The sequence below is a fragment of the Larimichthys crocea genome, chromosome XVI (assembly GCF_000972845.2).
Source record: "Larimichthys crocea isolate SSNF chromosome XVI, L_crocea_2.0, whole genome shotgun sequence".
Lineage (NCBI taxonomy): Eukaryota > Metazoa > Chordata > Actinopteri > Sciaenidae > Larimichthys > Larimichthys crocea.
The window spans coordinates 9,134,696-9,154,559 of record NC_040026.1 but is presented as its reverse complement, the minus strand read 5'-3'; the positions used below and the strand labels follow the sequence as shown (position 1 = coordinate 9,154,559).

The window sequence follows — 19,864 nt, the reverse complement described above, 5'->3', positions numbered from 1 at the left end:
TCTGCACAGCTGGATCTAGCTGGTAGCGGTGTTGTTGCAGCCCTCAGGTTCCTTTCTCTGAGTGGTAATAGAGTGCTCCTGTCAGCCTCCCCAGATGCCGCTCCATAAGGACCCTCAACTCTCTTAACTCGCCAGGAGAGTTCTGTGTTCATACTGCAAGTCTCAGCTTCTTCATATTCATACTTCCCCCTGCTGAAAGTAGACAGTGCAGTTTGCATTTGGATACTTTTGTACTCAGAGTGTAGAAACTTTTTGGGAGAGTGTCTGTGTGTTTCCTATCCGGGGAATAATACCAACAAAAAGCCAGGAAAAAGCAAAGCAATTTGTTGGTGGATGTCAAACAATAACAGACAGCAGAGTGCATTATAACTAGAGACATGTCTGTACAAGTTAAGATTATACTATTGTGAGTCAGATATCTATTATTTATTTTGAAAGGTACTTTACAAATGGAGCAGTCCTTAAACTGAATGATACAAGAACAGAAAAAACAGAATATCACACTACATGTGGCCACATGATAAACTATCATGTGTTAAACTATAATACCAGTAACAAAATGACAATGTATTTTGACTCTTGTCTGTGTCCGTGCCCTGATCAGCCTATTGAGATATACTTTACAAACCTATATGCACTGTGATACTGTGGCAATATTAAAATGTCATAAAATGGAGGAAACATTTTGTCATTTATTCTCATAAAATGATACGATACCAAACTATGATCCTGAGGGAAATTGTTGTGAAGCAGAATTCAAAATCCACTAAATCATAAATTGTGCATATTGCATACAGATATGCATAACACCCCAAGTAATGCTAATATTGCCTTTCCTCCAAATAAGAAAGTTTCATGTTTATTGTAAGAAATATTCCACACTGTCCAGCAATGTCACATACAGAATATTTTGTATCTGCTTGTTTCAGTTCTTCACTAAAGTAAAACTAAAGTGTATTTATTATCGTATTATCGTTATGTTTATAGCTGCGCACTTAAATCATAAAGACAATTCTTGGGGTTCTTTTTATGTACATCTTTTTTTAATTGAATATCTTTTTATTATTGAAGTATTTGTTATTTGAGCAACTTTTAGATCTTTACTATAATTTGAGGAAGATTTTGAAGACATTGTTGTCAGAGATAATGATGAGGTTAAATCAGGAATATTAATCTTTATTCCGGCTGAAACATTTGGCCTCTCTAATACCAACAATCTCTTAACAGATTTGTGCATCCAACAACAAAGAGGCTGAAGGAAGTGGCAGCACAGAAGGAGTCGGTCCTCACTTAACACACTTACACTTACACAGGAGAAACTGACACTGACTCCCAAGTGCCTCAGTAGTTGGAGAGAAACAGTCTCTTTCTCTCTTGGAAAAAAATAACTGACATCATCTCCCATGTGCCTGCGCTCTAAGAAGCAGAGGATCTTTCTCTTGCTTCTCTTCCCTCTCTACTTTCTCCTCGGTGTCATGGTGCGCTCCTGTCGTTCCTCCTGATTTACCAGACATCCTCTTTCCCCTGCTGTCACATTTGGTACAGATGGTTAGGCTCTATGGAGTGGCCTGTCAGTCTCCATTTGGCCTCCTCGATGTGACAGCGGGTCTGATGGCTCGTGAAGGGCCCCCGACTTTCCCAGCACACGGACACTGACATTTCTCAAAGGGGGCTCGCATGCGCGCTTCCCACCCAGCCAGAGGAGGGAAATGAAGAAACCTGAAGTTGACCCAAAGCCCGCCACAGGCTAAGAGAGTCAGGGATGGAGGGAGGAGGGAGAAAGAGGAATTAGAGATTGAGAGGTTGGGGGTTAGATTTAGACGAAGCATGAGAAAAAAAAAAGAGGAAGGGGAAACAAAGGGATAAATAAGAAGGATGAGTAAAGTGGGAGAGGATCAGTCATTCCCTGTGGATGTGATATTACAGCTCCCTGTACCACTGCACCCTGAAGAGTGCTTAACACCCCTCAAAACCCCTAAAAATCCTTCAACACTCCTCAAGACCTGGCTGCACGCGTGTTATTGGTGATGCAGGTGAATCGAAAAAACCCCAAGCCACCCCAAAACAGACTTTTACCTCCACTGGCTGATTTAAACATTCATACTTACTGCGTGAGACAGTCATAGAGAGACAAGCAGACACAGGCACCTTTACCTTTCAAACACACAGCGTAGGCACACACAAACACACTCACGCAGACATGTCTATCACCAGTCAAAGCACGTAAGGACTGATGTGCTCACATTCTTACTGTAAGCAAAGGAAACATTTAAAGACAATGCATCACTTATTACGAAGGGAGATGTAGCGAGTGGATTGAGCAACGGATGCATGTTTGAGGGCGGCAGAAGAAAAAGAATCTAAAAAAAAGAAAGAATAAAAAGTGGCATAAACATTTAACGATAGATAGATAGATAGATAGATAGATAGATAGATAGATAGATAGATAGATAGATAGATAGATAGATAGATAGATAGATAGATAGATAGATAGATCAAAAATAAAATTCAATACAAATAAATTGAGAAATAAACAAACATTGAATTTTTGAAAACAGGAAATTGCTTCTCATGTCAGGTGTAACATCTTACCTCTTGTCTCTGCTGTCTCCTGTATAATCTATTTATAAATGCCTTTTTAATCTGGACAACATTTCGCATATAAATGTAACGGTGTAATAAGAAAGGGTTTGACTCCTGTCAGCCACCTCTGCTCCTCACCTGGATGCTTCTAATGATCAGACCATCAGGAGATGTTAATTGTCTCATCCAGCAGTGCACGCATAAAACAAAACCAAACATACATGAACATGACCTCATCATGGAGGAATTAACCCAGACCAATGTCAACTCTAGCCTCCGTTATAACGAGAAACCATCACCAACCTAACCTTTTTGCCAATATTGTGTAAGTTGTTATATTGCATCCTGGCTGCAAGGTAGAGACCACGTTTGACAATCCAGGAGGGGGGAGAAAGGGAGGAGAGGAGAGGAGAGGAGAGGAGAGGAGAGGAGGGGAGCTGCTGTATTGTAGCGCCTGCGGGCAATGCTCGCAGTCAATATATATCTCCACACTCGCTCCTGCGCTCCTATTTGAGCGGGACGCGCTGCCCTCTCGGTGCCGCTGCAGAGGAGTGACAGCCAGCCACACCGGGACGCTCTTTAGGTACGGATGAATACATTTCTCCTCTACTGTCAAGCAGCTCGTGGCATGCAAAGCAGGTCCGTTTGTTAAGATTCATTTTTATTTTATTTTATTTATTTATTTTAAAATAGAAACTTTAGGAGAGGCCTGTAAAAGAAAAAAAAATGTTTATTTGGTGTTGTGAAAGTGTTCAGTTTTAGTTTGAATGCAGCTGAGTTGCTCATTTCTAAAAAAGAAAAATGAATGTGGTCACAAAATTTTGCTAACCTGTGTATTTTATTGTGTCCATGTACACATAAAGTTAAATGTTTTCACTGTATCATAAAAATGTGATTCAAATGTATTTCTTGCGAGCAAAAAAATCTTTTATATTAGTCTCGTTTCATTTATCAGCAGCTACTGTCTATTTTAAATGCCAGTAAACACATTTTCTGCTCATGCACAGGATACATTTATGGCTCTCGTTTGTAGAAAATGACTTTTCTTTTTAAACTAGTGTGGATGCAATGTCAAATTGAGTTATAAAGATATTTATTTATGGCTTTTTGTATTGAAAATAAAACATGAATGAGAGATTAAGATGAATTATTAATAAATCTCTTTCTTCTTTTTTCAGACAACCAGCTCATCCTCCTGACAATCATCTTAGGTAAAGTCTTTAACTTAAAGTATAAATGTAAAAAAAACTATTTGAATCCTTGTGTGCAAACAGCCCGTCCCATGTAGGCTGTCAGTGGTGTGGTTGTTGTTGCATGTAACTTGTCAAAGCTTTTAGTGTGGTGAACCTCCTTAATTGCAACAATAGATGTTCAAGTGGTTTGGCTTGTCTGAGCATCAGCCCTAAAAGCTTAAAACAAGACCGCAGGGTTTGGATATGGGACAGCGGGGGGCCAAAGTGCAGTCAGTGGAGAGGCGAGCGGATGGTGGTGGCCAGGGCCAGGAGAGGAGAAAAATCTACTGTAAAAATGATTTTGATTGATTGGATCGTAGCTGCAGCTGTTAGGCTCCATTATGAGCCCAAAGCCCAGGTCAGAGCCCCCCAGGCGGACAAGTGAGCCAATCAAATGGTCAGCTACTAAACGTGCCAATTCTGAGGGTCCAACTGGGAGAGCAGCCTGCCATCCTGTGTTAGACTCACTGTGTCTTTCACCATCACCCATCATCGTGCTCTGGGTTTTATAGATAGAGGTTGTCTGCTGTCTCTCAATATAACCGGCCTTCTCTTCACCTGTCTTTGCTTCGCTGGCCTCTATTTTAAAAGTTTGTCATGAGCAGTCTGTGGAAGACATAAAAAAAATAAGAAAAAAAGATTGGTTGGTGAAGTTTATTTTTACTTCACTTTGGACCCTGAAAACCATACAGACTTTCATCTTTGAATGACCTGAGGAAAAGACAAAATAAAAGCCTCAAAGCAGAGTGTTTTAAATTGAGGAGCTCTCACTCCTCCTCACATCTTCTTCCACCGCAGGGTTCAACCCAACGGCTTGGCTTAAAGTAGAAAAAGATCACAAAGTTTCTGTTATTTAACAGATGAAAAGAACTTTTATTTTGGGGCATTTAAATTTATTTCTGGGGATTCAAGAAAAGAGGAAAATTAATTCAGCGCATGCCATGCGATTCCAGAGGAAGAGGGATAGAAATAGAGAGAGAGACGGTGAACAGTTTTCACGAGTAAATAGATCAAACGCAGGTGTACGAGTTGTTAGATCATATATCATAGACGGAATGAGGACAAAATAAAATAAAAATGATAAATTAATTTGAATGATTTTACCCTCTCTTATAAGACACAAGTCAAGTAACAAAATTATTAATCATCTCTCACAATAATTAAATATACCTTACACCTTAATGCTTTATAACCATCATGTAATTATGTTATTATTGCTTACTGAGTAATAAAGTATGACCCAACTCTAAATGCAGAGGTACTAAGCCGAGACAGGAGAGCAGTTGAACTTATGCACCGTGTCCTGACCCAGATCCCAGACCTGGCACTAATGACGCCCTATAGGCATGACGCCAGGCTCTCATTAGGAACCAGGCCTCAAACCCCCAACTCTCTTCCACAACCGCCTCTATGCGACCCTCAGCCTGGCCGTGTTGTGCCTTTAGCCGACCTCCAAGGGTCCGACCCTAAACCCATACAGGACTGTGAGTGTTGTGAGGGCCCCCTGCACAGGTGCACAGTCCCCTGTGACGGCCCCGTTTGCCCCCCAGCCCTGGACCCTACCAGCAGTGGAACTAATGAGTAGTGGCAGGTACAGTGAGAACAGAGCAGCGTGGGCCTCCCTGCAGTTAGGTTAGTGGCAACCCTCAGCATAGGCAGACAACAAATGTGCTCTCATAATACACATATGTGCATAATGCTATACACTGCCCTTCGGTGCACACGTAACTTTATCTCGGGTATTTAGATTTCTTGCGGAAGTTCTGCAAGCTGTTGTGTTTTTTTCATGAGAAAAGTAAACCGAAGGATATAGGTAAAATATTAAAACCTGATGTGCGTATTGTTGTTTTGATCTGCTTTGCTGTTTTCAAGAATATCAGCGTTATTCATACAAAGCTGTCTTGTGTGTTCACAGGTTCAACAAATGCTCTTTTCCATCGACCTACCAAACTGAGGAAAAGCTCACATCCAGTGAAATGTACCCTGGCACAAAAGATAAAAAAAACATAAAAATCTATTTTGAATTATCATCGTTTTAATTCAATCGTATAATCTTTACAAATACAAAGACTCAATCATGTCCAAGGACGATGCTTGTAAAGTGACGTCTGCCAGCAAACACAAGGAGCGAAAGCCGAAGAAGCCTCACTACATCCCCCGGCCATGGGGCAAACCCTACAACTACAAGTGCTTCCAGTGCCCGTTCACCTGCATGGAGAAGTCCCACCTGTACAACCACATGAAGTACAGCCTGTGCAAGAACTCCCTTTCTCTGCTCATAGAGTCAGACTGGCCGTATAAAAAGGGCAACATCCTGCACCCAGAGCAGCTACGACCCTTTCAGCAGGCACACAGCCTTCAAGCTCCCGGGAAAGATGGACTAGAGCAGGTAACAGGGACTGAGGAGAGACAAAGGCAAAGACGGGCGGTGGAGGAGGAAGGTGAGGACAGGGAAAGCCAGGGAGCAGAAGATGAAGAAGAGGGAGGACGAGGAGAGGGAGTAGAGGTCACTGGGCTGATGAAGGAGAGCGGCGGTAACAATAGAGGAGACACAGCAGAGTGCGTTACCAAGAAAATCAAACAGCCGGAGTCTGAGTTACTCATGGCTGACATGCTATCCTTAGAAGATCAGCTTTTACGAGCACGCTCAGTAGAAGTAGAAGCTCAGCTGAAACACTACAAACTATCCAAGACGTGTCTAACAGCTCCAGGCCTGCTATCGGAGCAGTGGCGGCTGTTGGCGTCCAGCCACACTAAGTCCAAAACTGAAGCTGCTCAGCCGAGAGTGAGTAGTTCAATCCCATGTTACCCTCCTCCACCAAACCTGGTAGATTACCAGGATCCCACCGGACTCAACCTGTCAATGCTCGGGGTGGGCTACCCCATCAGCCCCAGCCTCTTCTCCTACATGAACTCAGCCATTCCCGCTGCCACAGGTGTCACTGCCCAGACCCACGCACAGCTCGCCCAGCTTCCCTTTTTGGCGTCGGCTGCTCAGCTAATGCACCCAGCCTCCAACACCCACACAGAAAGAGCTCTTATCCCCCCTCGTCTCTACTACCCCTTCCTGTGTGAGCACACATTCAGCCCGGCCTCGAGTCACAGTGACACCAGCAAAGTGCTCAAGACGTCCCAAAACAGTCTAGAAGCGAATCCCCTGTCTGGCTTCCAGCCTAAAGTGAATCTGTGGAAAGTGCCTGCTTTGCGGCCAGGGACCACCACAGTCTCCCCTGCTGGCTGGGTGTCACCTCAGAGAGAGTCCCCTGACCAGGGCTACAGGTTGGGGGATAAACTGCAGACTACAGCCAAGGAGGGCAAAGCAAGCTGGAGCCTCAAGAGGACAGGGGCCCCAGTGGGGAACCATGAGGCACCTGTGGAGAAGAAGCCCGCCATGGGTTTCACTTTAGACCTTCTGAAGAATATTCAGACTGCATCAACTCTTAATATGGCAGCAGACAAACTTCTCTTCCATGGCAGGTAAAGTACGGCTTTTTCCATTGTGGAATTATGTCCAGGGAATATTACAACTAACTGTAATCATTTTGTTATAATGTAATCATAAATTTGAGATATTTACAAATGGAAAAGCCCTTAATTTCTCCCATCCTTAGTTTACAGGATGCCCAGCTTCAGACCCGGCCCACTGAACTGTGGTACAACGATCATCTGACAAGTCCCAACAGTGAAACATCCTCTCTTTCTACCGGTGGTGGATCCAATAGCCAGGAATCGACCGCTGCCCGGACAGTGGGGGAGGGAGCTTCAGAATCAGTGGCTGCCCTCCTCAGTGACCTCTCCAAGGCCTTGCAGGAGTACCAGGAGGCTGAGCGTAAAATCTCCCACCTGGAGAAGGAGGACCTTCCCGCCCAGCGCCACCTCTGGGAACACCTGAGCAAAATCCGCAGCGAGCTCTCCCACATCCACCAGGCACTGGAGCGGACGGCTCGCCAGAGTGACGGGCCTCTTGACCTGTCAGTGAAAAGGGGCCCGTCAGACTCGGTAGGTGACCACAGCATGAGAGAGGATGGAAGCCTTAAAGACAACACGACAGAGACGGAGGAGGACGACGAGGAGCTGGAGGATAAAAAAGAGGAAGAAGAGAACGAGAGCGAGAGGAAGGCGATGAAGGCGTCGTTGGAGAGTCGTAAGCAGTCACTGGACATGCTGATCAAAATGAGTCAGGCGTCGGTGGGAAACACAGAGGTTCTCTCTCCTGGTGGTCTTGGCATGAGGCCCAGTTCTGCTGAGGCCTTGTGGCCGAGCAGAACCACCAAGTGTGAGGCGGACTCCAGCGTCCTGCTCTGCCCCGACGGCCGATCAGTGGTGTTCACCGACATCCCCTCTTCTGCCAAAACCCCAAAGAGACCTCCGTCCATACAGCGACTAGAGGCTCAGTGTCCTCCGAGCCCTTTGACAGCCACTGACAATTAAACTTGTGTTTTTCTGACTAATATAACTCATACAGTTGTTCAAATGCAGTTGTCTTCATCATTACTGGCATGTCTTTGATTTTCACTGGCTGGAGAGGACCGTCACTCTTATTCTCAGTTTAACTTCACAAAAACCTCAAATATTTTGCACCTTATGAGACAAACAGAGAATGAATGACGATATTTGAAAGAAATTTCTTAAAATGCACTACGGACATTGATTGTTACAATAAGATTTTCATCTCTAAAAATTATTTTAAAATGTAACATCAACACTTAGTAATAGTAATTTGCATCAGAATCATTTGAACAATTAAGTCCTTTAAAATCATGTTGAGAGACAATCCTTTGAATGGATTTGTAAATATTGTAATTACAATAAATGTAAGTAAAATGTTTTAACAGGTAAATGGTTTTATATGGATGATGTTATGTTGGACTGCATCATTTCACTTGATGCCAAGTATTACGCACACTGTATTTCTTTGAATAAACTGAATAAAAAACAAAGCGTTTCCTTCTTTTTATGAAAGTGGAACAATAAAAATGAACAAAACACAACAAGGAACACACAAAATAATGAAATTGTGTGAAGGAAAACAACTTTTCTGTTCAGTCCCAGTGGGAAGCACAAGGCTAAACGATCTCATCAAAATAATTTAGTCTAAATAAGAAACAGATTCACAGTGGCAGCTCTGCCTGACTCTCCTCTATCTGCCCTGACGTAGTCGGGCGGCTGCGTTAAAGGTGAAGCAGCTCCTTGAGCTAAACTGCCATCAGCGGGGTCACCTGTGCCTTTTGCTCGTGGATCCAGGAGACCCCCTGCGAAGGTCAGGGCCGAGCTCCAAATAGACTAAACGGAGGACTACCTGTCGCCCTCAGGGTGGGCTCCTAGCAGTGGGCTGCCCCGAGTCCTCGGACCCCTTCACCACCCTCACACTAAACACACAGAAGTAAAGGTCACATTCGATGTTCAGCCTGAAGAGGTCAAAAAGCCTCGTCTTTTTCTATTTAACTTTTTTAGATTTGAGCTGAATTTCTTAATTGAGTTATTACAGAACTCATAATTGTAATTTTCCTTAGTATTTTATTTATTTATTTTATAAAATCAAAGCTTTCATTCAAGAAGTATTTACAAATAATTTGAATTGAAGCTATTATGCATAACATACAGTATATATTAAGAAATATATTAAGATATTAGATCACAACAGCAAATATTTGCAGATAAAAAAACGATTTTTCTCAGAAAATAATCATTTATTTAGTCTCTATTTTCTTGCTGAAGCAGAGCTGTAAGAAAATTCAATAGGATTTAAAATGACATTTCTTTTACACAGTGTTCATTTAAGTTTCGCAGTAGTTGTAGGAAGGAAACAACAAAACAGTTTAAAATCTCATTGCTGGCACAATGTCACGGATTGGTCTGAGGGTTTCCACTAAACGCCAGTTTTGGATGTTTTGGACATACAATCTTTGTTGAAGTGATACTAAAATCAGAAGCCAGTAGATAGCTCCCTCATGTGGTCAAATGATTTAAAGTCACATGGACAACATGCTAGATTCACCCCCCTCACACAAAAACAGAAGAAGAAATGGGAGAAGCTGTGTACCACATTTTCTCCGTCATCTGACACTATCACAATCCGTCACAATCAGTGTGTCTTTAAAAAAAGACTTGGCCACAAATGTCTATCTTCAGAAGTGTGAGAACAGTGCGTATACACACATTCTTCCTCAAAAAGAGAAAAAAAAATACTTGAACAAACATGAACATTTAGAGAACTGATTCCAGTTTGACTACGAAGTGCGATATACAGCGACAGGAGTGGTGAATAAACAAGTAAGTTCTAATATTTTGTATAATATATAATTGTTAGGGTTGGGACATGCTTAATGACGCTGAAAAATACTCAATTTAGACTAAATCAATGTTCATTTATATATTTAGAAGAAATACTGTAGAAGAAGAACATACTGGAAAAAGAAGAAAATAGGTCTTGTACAATCAGTTCTGTAAAAGTTTTCGCATGAATTCAATATTGTCATTTTTATGAGATTAAAAAGTATGAGGGTTACAAATGAAGGCACCATTCACTGCAACTCCAGCTCCTCATTTATCTGTGTTATGACTGATGTTTACTGTATGTAGAATGAATACTATTTAAAATGTGGTTTAATCAAACTTTACTTGAAATAGAAAGAAGCCAAAATTTTTCATTTTAAAACGGATTTAAAAAAATAATTAAAGAAGCTGCAATTATACAAAAATAAAATTGATTCCTTCCATTCATGGTCATATCTGTTTGTATCTACATGTTATTGGATTCATTATGTTTTGTTGTTTAATAACAAAGTGGCTATAAATTCATATTCTTATGATAATAATATTAATGTATCAAATGAGAATATGAAAACAATGTGATAATGTAAATGGAAGCACTCATAGCTTTCACTCAGTACCAAACAGCAGACAGACACAATAAGTGACTAGCTGGTGAACATAGTGGAGCATTTAGCAGTTTAAGATATGTGAGAAAACAGCTGCAAGATTCAATTCAGTTTTATTAATATAGTGCCAAATCATAATAGAAGTTAACTCATGAGACTTTTCATATAGAACAGGTCTCGATGATACTCCTATTATCTACAGAGACCCAACAATTCCCGCCATGAGCAACCACTTGGTGATGTTGGGAAGAAAAAACTTCTTTTAACAGGCAGAAACCTCATCGACGGACATCTGCCATGACCAGCTGAGACATAGAGGAAGTTTAGAGAAGCAGAGGGGGAGGAGAGCCTAGGATGCACTGCAGCAATAGTAATAATAATGATAACTATAACTATTATTTCAATGGAAATATGACTAATAGTGGCAATAATGATGATAGAATTTGTAGTGGATGTTAAACAGGACCACAGCAGCACAATCACAATCCCTGATCTTGGCGTAGCCAGTATTCACAGGGACTTTCAAGATGAGTAACATGCATTAACGGGACGTGAATGTGTACAGATGGAGAGCAAGAGGAGAAGAGAAGAGCTCAGTGCATCATTGGAAGTCCTCCGGCACTTGAGGCCTATAGCAGCATAACTAAGGTATGGTTTAGGACTCACCCAAACTATAAGCCCGACCAAATAGGAACGTTTCAGCTGACTCTTAAATAAGCAGCAGTTTGCTAACAAGTTTGTCATATCAGCTTTAAAGCTCATGATTGTGATTATCATCATATTATATGATGATAATCACAATTGCTATTGAATATTTAAATGCTGTTTTTTTCCTCATTGATTTCAGTGCAGTTACATTGTGAGAATTTTTTTTATTTTTTTTTACTTCCTCAAAATACATTGGCTTTTCTATCTTAACACATTTTTAGATTCCTTTGGTCTGACCGTGTGCACATTTTGTGCAAAGAGAGTCGTCGAGTAAAGATGGTGCGAACTGTTCTGTTCCTGCTTCTGCTCAACACCTCGGCCTGCTGTGGTTTTGGCTTTAAAGGCTGCTCTCAGAACTTCCCTCCAACGGACATCATGTGGTGCTTCAACAGGAACATCGCTAACCTCACTGATGTCGTAAGCATGTTCCCAGATAACCTAACAGCAATCAACCTGTCCAAGAACAGGATTCAAGTTGTCCCACCTGGATCATTCAGTCGGTTACCTGAACTAAAAAACCTGGACTTAAGCCAGAACCAGTTGGTCTTTCTAAAAGGAGGAGAATTCAGAGGTCTGCATGTCCTGGGTTTTCTGAACCTAACATGCAACAACATCTCACACATTCTCTCCAATGCTTTTGATGGACTCATTGGTCTACAAACCCTGCTTCTGAACAATAACAAGCTTCAAACATTCTCTCCAGATATACTTAACTCCCTCCCAGCGATTAAAGCAGTCAATCTATCTCTGAACAGGCTCAAAGCTTTCAGCTGTGGAGAGTCTGGTGGATCCTCCACTCTCACAGACCTTGACCTTTTAGCAAACGACATCCAGAGAATTAATGTGAGCTGTTTCCCTGCCCTTGAGTACATCCGGCTGTCCAATAACTCAAAGTTCAACCTGCAGGAAGATGCTTTTGCCTCCAACCCCAGGCTGAAGAGTCTGCTTTGTCAGGGAGTTAAAGCAGAAATGCTGCTGGAACTCTCTGCGGAGACAAAGAAGAATCTCTTGAGAGTGGCATTTTCTCTGTTTGTGGAGAAATCTCCATTTACTATCTGTGACCTGCTAAAAGGAATGGACCACCTTGAGAGAATAGAGGTATGTGTACTTGCTGACATACAGCATCTCCTTGCTTGTATTTTAATTGTGTTTCAAATAACTATTATGCACATTTGATTTAATACAGGTTGACTTGAAAGGATCTAAGTTACCTCAGACTAACACCAGCCTGCTGAACTGTGCTACACCACCCATGGTTATTATCATGGATGCAAACCTTGGGAATGTTGCCCAGTTGTCACTAGGGGGTAATACCAGCAAACTTTATCTCAACAACTGTGGTTTGAAGCAGATATCTCATACTACATTTGATTACCATGGATTAGTAACTCTGCAGATGAATGAAAATAAGGTCATCATTCAGCAGGACACATTCAAAAACCTGAACAACCTCAGCTTTTTAGGCCTTGACAAGAACAAACTTCGTGAAATTGACCCTAACTGGTTCATCCCTTTGAAGAAGCTGACTCGCATGAGTCTCATGAAAAATGAAATCACTGAGTTGACACCAAAGGCATTTAGTGCCCTTACCCTACTTGAGGAGCTCTATCTGCAGTTCAATCTACTGAAATACATCACCAAGAAGCCCTTTAGTAGGCTGCAGAAGCTAAGGAAGCTCAACCTCAGTTTAAACATCATTGATTTCATTGAAGAAGGCACCTTTGAAGACCTGAAAAGGCTCAGGTAGGTAAATATTTTCTACTTACCTTTACTCAGCCTTGTTCACTGCCTCACTGTATTTATTTAACACATCTGTCTGTCAATTAGTTACCTGGATTTAAGTGGGAACCGCATCAAGAGGCTGACACCAGCTATTCTGTCTGGCCTGGTCAATTTGAAGCAGTTTGTCCTGTACAACAACCGCCTTCATTTTAAATCCTATGAAAGTCCTTTCATCAATCTTACTTCTCTGGAGGTGGGACCTGTTTTTCTGTGATTGAGAAGAGTGATGCTCTGTATGTATAAATGTATCTTGTCTGTAATGTTAACTTGTCTATTTTCCATGTCTGTTTGGAGTATGTGGAGATGAACTACCAGGGGCCTGGAGGTAGTGGCATTGGTACAATTGGGCCGAGGTTCTTCCAGAGTCAACGTCGACTTACTGCAATTGCCATTGGGCACACCATCATACTCAACTTCCATCCTGATGCCTTTGTTCCTCTGGTCAATTTGAAAAGTCTGTACATAGCTGGAGTGGATATGAAAACTACTAACCTGAGTGCATTGTTTTCCCCTCTGAAGAAGCTAAAGAAACTAATTCTTTACCGGACAGACCTTGATGACCTGCCTGCTAACCTAATGCCTCCGGATAATACATTGGAAATTCTCAAAGTCACATCTAACCACATCCACACTGTGGACAAAGCAATGTTGGATCCGTTTCCCAGGTAGAGGAATTACTGAAATGACTAGGAAGCAGCTCTTACAGGAATAATTTTGCAAAACTATTGAATTTCTTGTTAGATGAGAAGATAACACTCTGAAATCTGTGCTGTAACTATGACGCTGCCCAAGCAGAAAATCCACCTACCAGCACCTCTAAAGTTCATCTGACCAAGTAATAGGATTGGACCAGAGGCATTAGACATACCAAAAATTGGTATACACTGCCTCCAAACACAGTTAATATGTGCAGACACAGGATGGTGAGACATACAGGATGTTCACTAGTGAAAAACACGATCTCAAACCATGCTTTTTATTGTGTCATCAAAAGATCAGCCTATCTTTAGTGGAAAAATAAGAAGCATATAAATGTAGCCCTCTGCGCATGTAGCAGGGCTTTTTGACTTTCATATCCCTGTTGTAAAAATAGGATGACAATCAGTCAGAAACAGGGAATAAGAGGTTTAAACATGCATATGAAAGTACAAAAAATTGCAATCTATGTACTACTTCTGTGTCCACTTTAACTGTACCGGTATATAGATATTTGATGTCAGTCTTGGGGTTTGTGTGTTTCCAGATTGCGTGCTTTGGACATTACAGAAAACCCACTTACCTGTACCTGTGATAATGCCTGGTTCAAGACATGGGCCATCCACAACACTCAGACACAGGTAATAGAAGCTGCAGACAGTATAAATGTATGTTATGTATGGACTAAAAGTGCATGGCTGTGACTTTCTTTGACAGCTCAAGTGAGTTTAATTATTAATCCTGTTAAATTTCTTCCAGGTGGCCTATCTGTACAACATGCAGTGTGACAATGACCAGAGATTTCCCTACCTGTGGCAGTTTGATGATAAGGCCTGCTCATTTGAAGTGGCTTCATTCACTCTCTTCATCACCTGCTCTGTGCTGGATGTGCTGTTTATGTGTGTGTGTGTGCTCTGGCACACACAGGGCCCTGCTATACGATACCTGATGCTCATCCTCAGGGCAAAACTACGTGGACGTAGAGGAGGAGCAGAGCAGGCCAGATTCCAATATGATGCATTTGTCTCCTACAGCTCAAAGGATGAGGCCTGGGTGATGGAACAGCTGGTGCCCAACCTAGAGAAGCCAGCAGCTGGTGCACCAAGGCTCAGACTGTGCCTCCACCACAGAGACTTCCGCCCAGGTGCTGCTGTTCTGGAGAACATCGAGGCAGCCATTTACAACTCTCGCCACACCATCTGTGTGGTGACACGTCACTTTCTACAAAGTGAGTGGTGCTCTGTGGAGTTTCAGCTGGCCAGTCTGAGGCTTTTATTCGATGGCAGTGATGTCCTGCTGCTGGTGTTCCTGGAGGAGATACCTGAACACTGTCTGTCTCCATACACACGCTTACGCAAGATCATACGTAAGAAGACCTACCTGCTGTGGCCTGAGGAACCTCAAGAGGAGGATGCTTTCTGGGTCAGACTGATAGATGCTTTAAAAGATAATAGGGAGGAAGAGGAGGAGGATGGAGGAAGAGAAGATGAGCTGGCACGGTTAATTGGCTAGATCAAATGCTAACTACAGTATTTCAAAATGCTCATAATTATCTTTTTTCACAGCCTGTAATGTGTAGCCTTTTAATTAACATGCTGTAATAATTTGATAACTAAATAAAACAAACCCAACAAAATACGTGATGTCAAATTGTTGTATTAAAATGTAGTTACTGAACTCGCCTAACTCTTTGTAGACTTTATATGTTAAACATTTGCCATCATTGCTGCATAATAAAAATTGCTCTCACAACACAGCCGGGTACTTTTCCCTGAGGACCATTGCACAGCCTGTTAAGTGTAGTGTCCATTATTTCTGTGATATATGTGACTGTTTTATACATGACAGAAATAATGTAAATAAGTTGGCAGCTATTCAGTGCTGGGTGTGCTTTTTCTTTTAATATTGTTGGTACTTAATGTGTAAATACAGACACAATGAATGCAAAGAACACACCTCTCTGTGGCTTGTAATTATTGCATCAATTATAACTTTTAACTTAGCACTCAGTGTGGACTTGTGTAGACTAAACTCAACAGGTTTTGATGAGAATGAAAGATCAGTTCAAATTTTGCTATGTTTTATATAGTTGTAATAAGTATGACTCTTACTGTTTGTTCTGTTCCTTTTATAGTACTGCACTATTGGAAAAGTACTGTCAGTTGTGAAAATCTATATTTAGCTTCTAGGTAAGCTGTGTTTACCCACTCCACCTGGTTGGTATAATTAATCACGATAGAATAACCCTCACCTTTTTGTTGTCACAAAAATACTGGAGACTAGGGAGTCTAAGGAGCCACAGTTCAGCAAAAAAAAAAAAAAAAAAAGGTACTCTGAGATTTCCAAACACTTCATTTATTTGACGATATACATTCAAATGAAAATAAAAAATATTCATATATATTTCATATAGAGCTAGTGAGCAAGGTACAAGTTTAAAACAAAACACAGAAGTCTTCCGTGTGGCATATATATATACAAGGCGTGGTTTGAATACTATACAGTGTGTATCCATAGCTGCACAGGTTTCATGGATGTTTAATATTCTTCACTCAGTTGAGGCACAACTAGATTTCAGTGAGAGGTCAGGGATTGGGCCAAGTGCTTCAAGACTGCCGCTTACAGTAAAACATTTCAATCTCAACACCTAAACAGTAGGACTTGCAAAGCAAAGCTTATTAGTGTTAAGAGATCCACACTAAAGCATAAAGTAGGAAAATGAGGCAACATGATCATTCTGCAATTCAAATGATACTGTACAAGTCATGCAAAGTCCTAAATAGTTTAAGATTTTCTGAGATGATATTCTCACACCAAAGTCAAAACTGAGCAAACACAAATCCAGGTTTTAAGAAACTTAAAAAAAAAAAAAAAAAATCCAGTATCACTAACAAGTCACGGTTGTTCACTAAATTTGACAGAAGTCAGGGTGTTTGGTTGCACTGCAATAATTGACTTGAAGTCACTACACCAATTTGAGACAAAAAAAAATTAAAAATAATAATTCCTCAAGTAGTCAAGTGATAAGTGCAATCCCACCCACTTCACACACAGACACTCCATTTTTTTTTTTTTTAGAAAACTCTCATACGTAAGCAAGTTAAACATCACATTGATTTCCACTATCAATCAAACCATAGTTATAGTACAGCAGATGCCCCAACAATCAATAGCAAACCATACTCTTACATATATCCAGTAGTTATGTACAACAGAACTGGTGCAACTTTAAACACATTAAAAATTATTAGATATAGAAACTGTAACAATAATAAAATACAGCAGATACTTAATTCATATTGGGAAATATATATTATTCATACTGTGTATTGCTGTCTATTTTGGCATTCTGGAGGATCAATAAAAATGCTGTCATGTATCCCTCTCACAGCTTATTTGACACATCTCCAACTTGGACAGATTATACATCTATGTATGTATTTTTAAAGAAAACTTACACAGGATTGATTCAATAAAACTTTTTTCAATTAAAAAAACAAAACAAAAACAAGTATGACAACTTATCAGAGGCATGGAAGCAGCAGGTCCAGGTTGAGAATTGACCTTGATAGATTTTTTTTTTTTTTTTTTCCATTTCCTATAAGAGTCTTCAGCTGACGCTGGGAGGGTTGCAGCAATCTGACCACAAACTAAAGTCCAGGAAGAGACAAGACACTCCAGATTCTTGATTTTCAAATCTTTTTGGAGTCTTTTGCCTCAAAAAGCTTCATACGCTCCTGCACAGTCAGTCCCTCTTTTAGGCTCTGTTGAAGAAAAGACAAAGAAGGTAATTTATTGTTAATAGATGATGGGGAGAGAAGAGCATGGAACAAACAAACAAACACAAAAGAAACCACACAGACGTCACATCCCAGAAATATTTCTGCTCTGGATGACACACTTTAGATGTATAGGAAAAAAAGTGGTTATGCTGGAATAGGGTCGAAGCCACACAAGAGTCCCGAATAATTCACACAATGCACAAAATAATTAAAAGACTGAAGGGGTGAAAACTCACAAATGGACAACAGGAAGAGTTTTTAAATGAACAGAGAAAAACAAAAGTGAACAACAAAAGCAAAGGAACACACGATATGTTAAAACGAAGAGTGCTCTTATCTTCCCCTCTTATACTCCCATCAGTCCACTGGTCTTCAAAAACTACTGTTGCAGACCGAAAACACATATTTCACAAAGGTGACACTGTTAAAAATGAATTATGAATAGGCTGAAACAGTGTTGGATTTTTGAAAGAAACAGGTAGCGTGGAAAAGAAAAAGACAAAACAAGCTTCACTGTAACTTTTTTGTTGAACCCACCGTGAAAGCACAATTTGTTTATTTTTAAGCTAAGCTACAGTGCTGCTTGCTGTAGCTTCATGTTAACAAACGTCAGAGTGGTATTGATTTCCCCAAAACTTTTCTTTTAAGAATATAGTATGGGAGAGGACTGACACCAGAATGTTTTTTTTGCATAACACCCTGTGATATTCAACTGAAGGGCGTGGAGACTACGATCAGGTTTGGTGGTGCAGGTTGTAACAAAAAGGAAGGGTTTGGTGGAGGTCATGCAGGGGTGGTTAAGGGCATGCTTTACTCTACATCATGCTATACCTACAGCACATCTTGGGGCGGGGGTTGGGGGGGAATCATCCCACAATGGGAGTGTCAGCTATCCCATGAGACCTGTTCAGTGACAGACTGATGGACAGAACAGACAGATCACAAACTTACAGGACAGGAGTAAAAACGTCCCCCGACTGACCAACTGTGGAGCACATTTCTACAGTACATGGTGGCTGAACAGTCAACGACAAAAGCCTTGAACATCACATCACACAGCAAACTGAAATGGTAGCTTTAGACTTCATGGATTTTACTCTTGTCTGAATTTGAGACAAAACACCTGTAATTATTAGGGATGAAAAAATGTAATTAGAATATAAAAATGGTGTGACACTCACCTTTGACCTTACAGCTCTTGATTGCTTGGATTGCCTTTTTAGGAAATCTGGATTACTTTTTGATTTCATGATATCTGAAAACACAAGACAAGACGTCCCGTTATTATCATTAACCCCAGCATGATCGGATCACAAGTGTAACAGCTTGAACTGATAAATATCCAAACTAACAGCTACACTAGTTATGCTTCTTAACCCTTAAATTGTGATAGTAATGTAATGTTGTGTTTTCCTGTTTGGCCTCACGATGGCACTGCTTTCTTCCTGTCACTATGAATAAATATAGACAAGATGATGAAAAAAGTTTGGACTGAAAATGAAGACATAACTGATGATGACAGATTTGTTTTGTGCCATTTATGAATCAGATCATTTAAAAACAGAACAGGAGCACGAGAATGACGTCGCTAGCTCAGATTACAGTGATGAGGGAAACTATATAAAGTAGTTTCTCTGGTGAAGTGTCCAACATGGGAAGTGTTTGAAAAAAAAAATGTTCACATGTCAAAATAAATTACATAATAAAATAATCATCATAACTATTGTAATCCAAATTTGAGCACAGACATAGATTTTGGAGTCATCTGGGTTGATTTTTTTTAGGATGATTAAATTCACATTTTCTATTTACCGTATCCAGATGTGACCGTTCCATCGACAGTCTTCTCGCCTAAAGCTTCTGTGGCAATGAGAAGTTTCTCCTTCAGTTTGCTGATGTCGCAGTCAGCCTTTGCTTTCACAATGCTGAGCTCTGTGTAGATGTCTTTATATTTGTCTGTGGCATATTTCTTGTCCTGTTGAAATGAAATCACAGATACTTCTCTTAGTTTTTTCAAATTTTATTACAAGACAGGAAAAATATACAGGTACAATAAATTGTTTGCTATACTTAAAGACTGAGTTTGCTTACCCTTAAAGCAGACTGCAGTTCATCTTTCAAAGAGTGGATTTCTTGTTTAAGATACTGGATCTCTGACTCTTTAATTCGTAGCAAAACCTACAAGACAGAGAGAGGTACT

At 40.7% G+C, this 19,864-nt stretch overlaps 3 protein-coding genes across 13 annotated transcripts in view; 2 read left to right on the top strand and 1 right to left on the bottom strand.

The window, feature by feature from the left end:
- The first annotated feature begins 3,100 nt into the window (after positions 1-3,100).
- prr35 (proline rich 35) lies at positions 3,101-8,713 on the top strand. Its single transcript, XM_019271103.2, has 4 exons — positions 3,101-3,166; positions 3,762-3,794; positions 5,731-7,292; positions 7,427-8,713. Exons 3-4 carry the CDS (start codon positions 5,893-5,895, stop codon positions 8,244-8,246), a joined length of 2,220 nt encoding a protein of 739 aa, XP_019126648.2. The 5' UTR covers positions 3,101-3,166; positions 3,762-3,794; positions 5,731-5,892; the 3' UTR covers positions 8,247-8,713.
- A 1,250-nt stretch (positions 8,714-9,963) lies between these two features.
- LOC104919678 (toll-like receptor 13) lies at positions 9,964-15,636 on the top strand. 3 transcript variants are annotated; one of them, XM_019271098.2, is made up of 8 exons: positions 10,012-10,088; positions 11,262-11,344; positions 11,626-12,502; positions 12,591-13,147; positions 13,232-13,379; positions 13,481-13,851; positions 14,430-14,523; positions 14,642-15,636. In XM_019271098.2, exons 3-8 carry the CDS (start codon positions 11,681-11,683, stop codon positions 15,392-15,394), a joined length of 2,745 nt encoding a protein of 914 aa, XP_019126643.1. In that variant the 5' UTR covers positions 10,012-10,088; positions 11,262-11,344; positions 11,626-11,680; the 3' UTR covers positions 15,395-15,636. The 3 variants fall into 3 exon arrangements, with proteins under 3 accessions (XP_010730046.2, XP_019126643.1, XP_027144882.1); XM_010731744.3 differs by lacking the exon at positions 11,262-11,344 and having other exon boundaries at positions 9,964-10,088; XM_027289081.1 differs by lacking the exon at positions 10,012-10,088 and having other exon boundaries at positions 10,700-11,344.
- A 596-nt stretch (positions 15,637-16,232) lies between these two features.
- The window catches only part of LOC104919698 (myosin phosphatase Rho interacting protein), a 46,060-nt gene continuing 42,428 nt past the window's right edge, over positions 16,233-19,864 (bottom strand). For 6 of the 9 annotated variants that reach the window (XM_027289674.1, XM_019271106.2, XM_019271107.2 and 3 more), the window contains 4 exons: positions 19,756-19,842; positions 19,477-19,639; positions 18,846-18,919; positions 16,233-17,646 (listed from right to left, as the gene is read on the bottom strand). In XM_027289674.1, the coding sequence (XP_027145475.1) occupies positions 17,575-17,646; positions 18,846-18,919; positions 19,477-19,639; positions 19,756-19,842 (396 nt within the window). In that variant the 3' untranslated portion in view covers positions 16,233-17,574. Of the gene's footprint in view, positions 17,647-18,194; positions 18,583-18,845; positions 18,920-19,476; positions 19,640-19,755; positions 19,843-19,864 lie in introns of those variants that run through there. The other 3 variants (XR_003463978.1, XR_003463980.1, XM_027289675.1) reach the window with 2 other exon arrangements.

Excerpts from the sequence above, each read along its gene's own strand:
- LOC104919678 (XM_010731744.3), top strand. The coding sequence starts at position 11,681 with ATGGTGCGAACTGTTCTGTTCCTGCTTCTGCTCAACACCTCGGCCTGC. Across the intron at positions 13,852-14,429 it reads ATGTTGGATCCGTTTCCCAG|ATTGCGTGCTTTGGACATTA; the intron begins GTAGAGGAATTA and ends GTGTGTTTCCAG. Across the intron at positions 14,524-14,641 it reads TCCACAACACTCAGACACAG|GTGGCCTATCTGTACAACAT; the intron begins GTAATAGAAGCT and ends AATTTCTTCCAG.
- prr35 (XM_019271103.2), top strand. The coding sequence starts at position 5,893 with ATGTCCAAGGACGATGCTTGTAAAGTGACGTCTGCCAGCAAACACAAG. Across the intron at positions 7,293-7,426 it reads AAACTTCTCTTCCATGGCAG|TTTACAGGATGCCCAGCTTC; the intron begins GTAAAGTACGGC and ends TCCCATCCTTAG.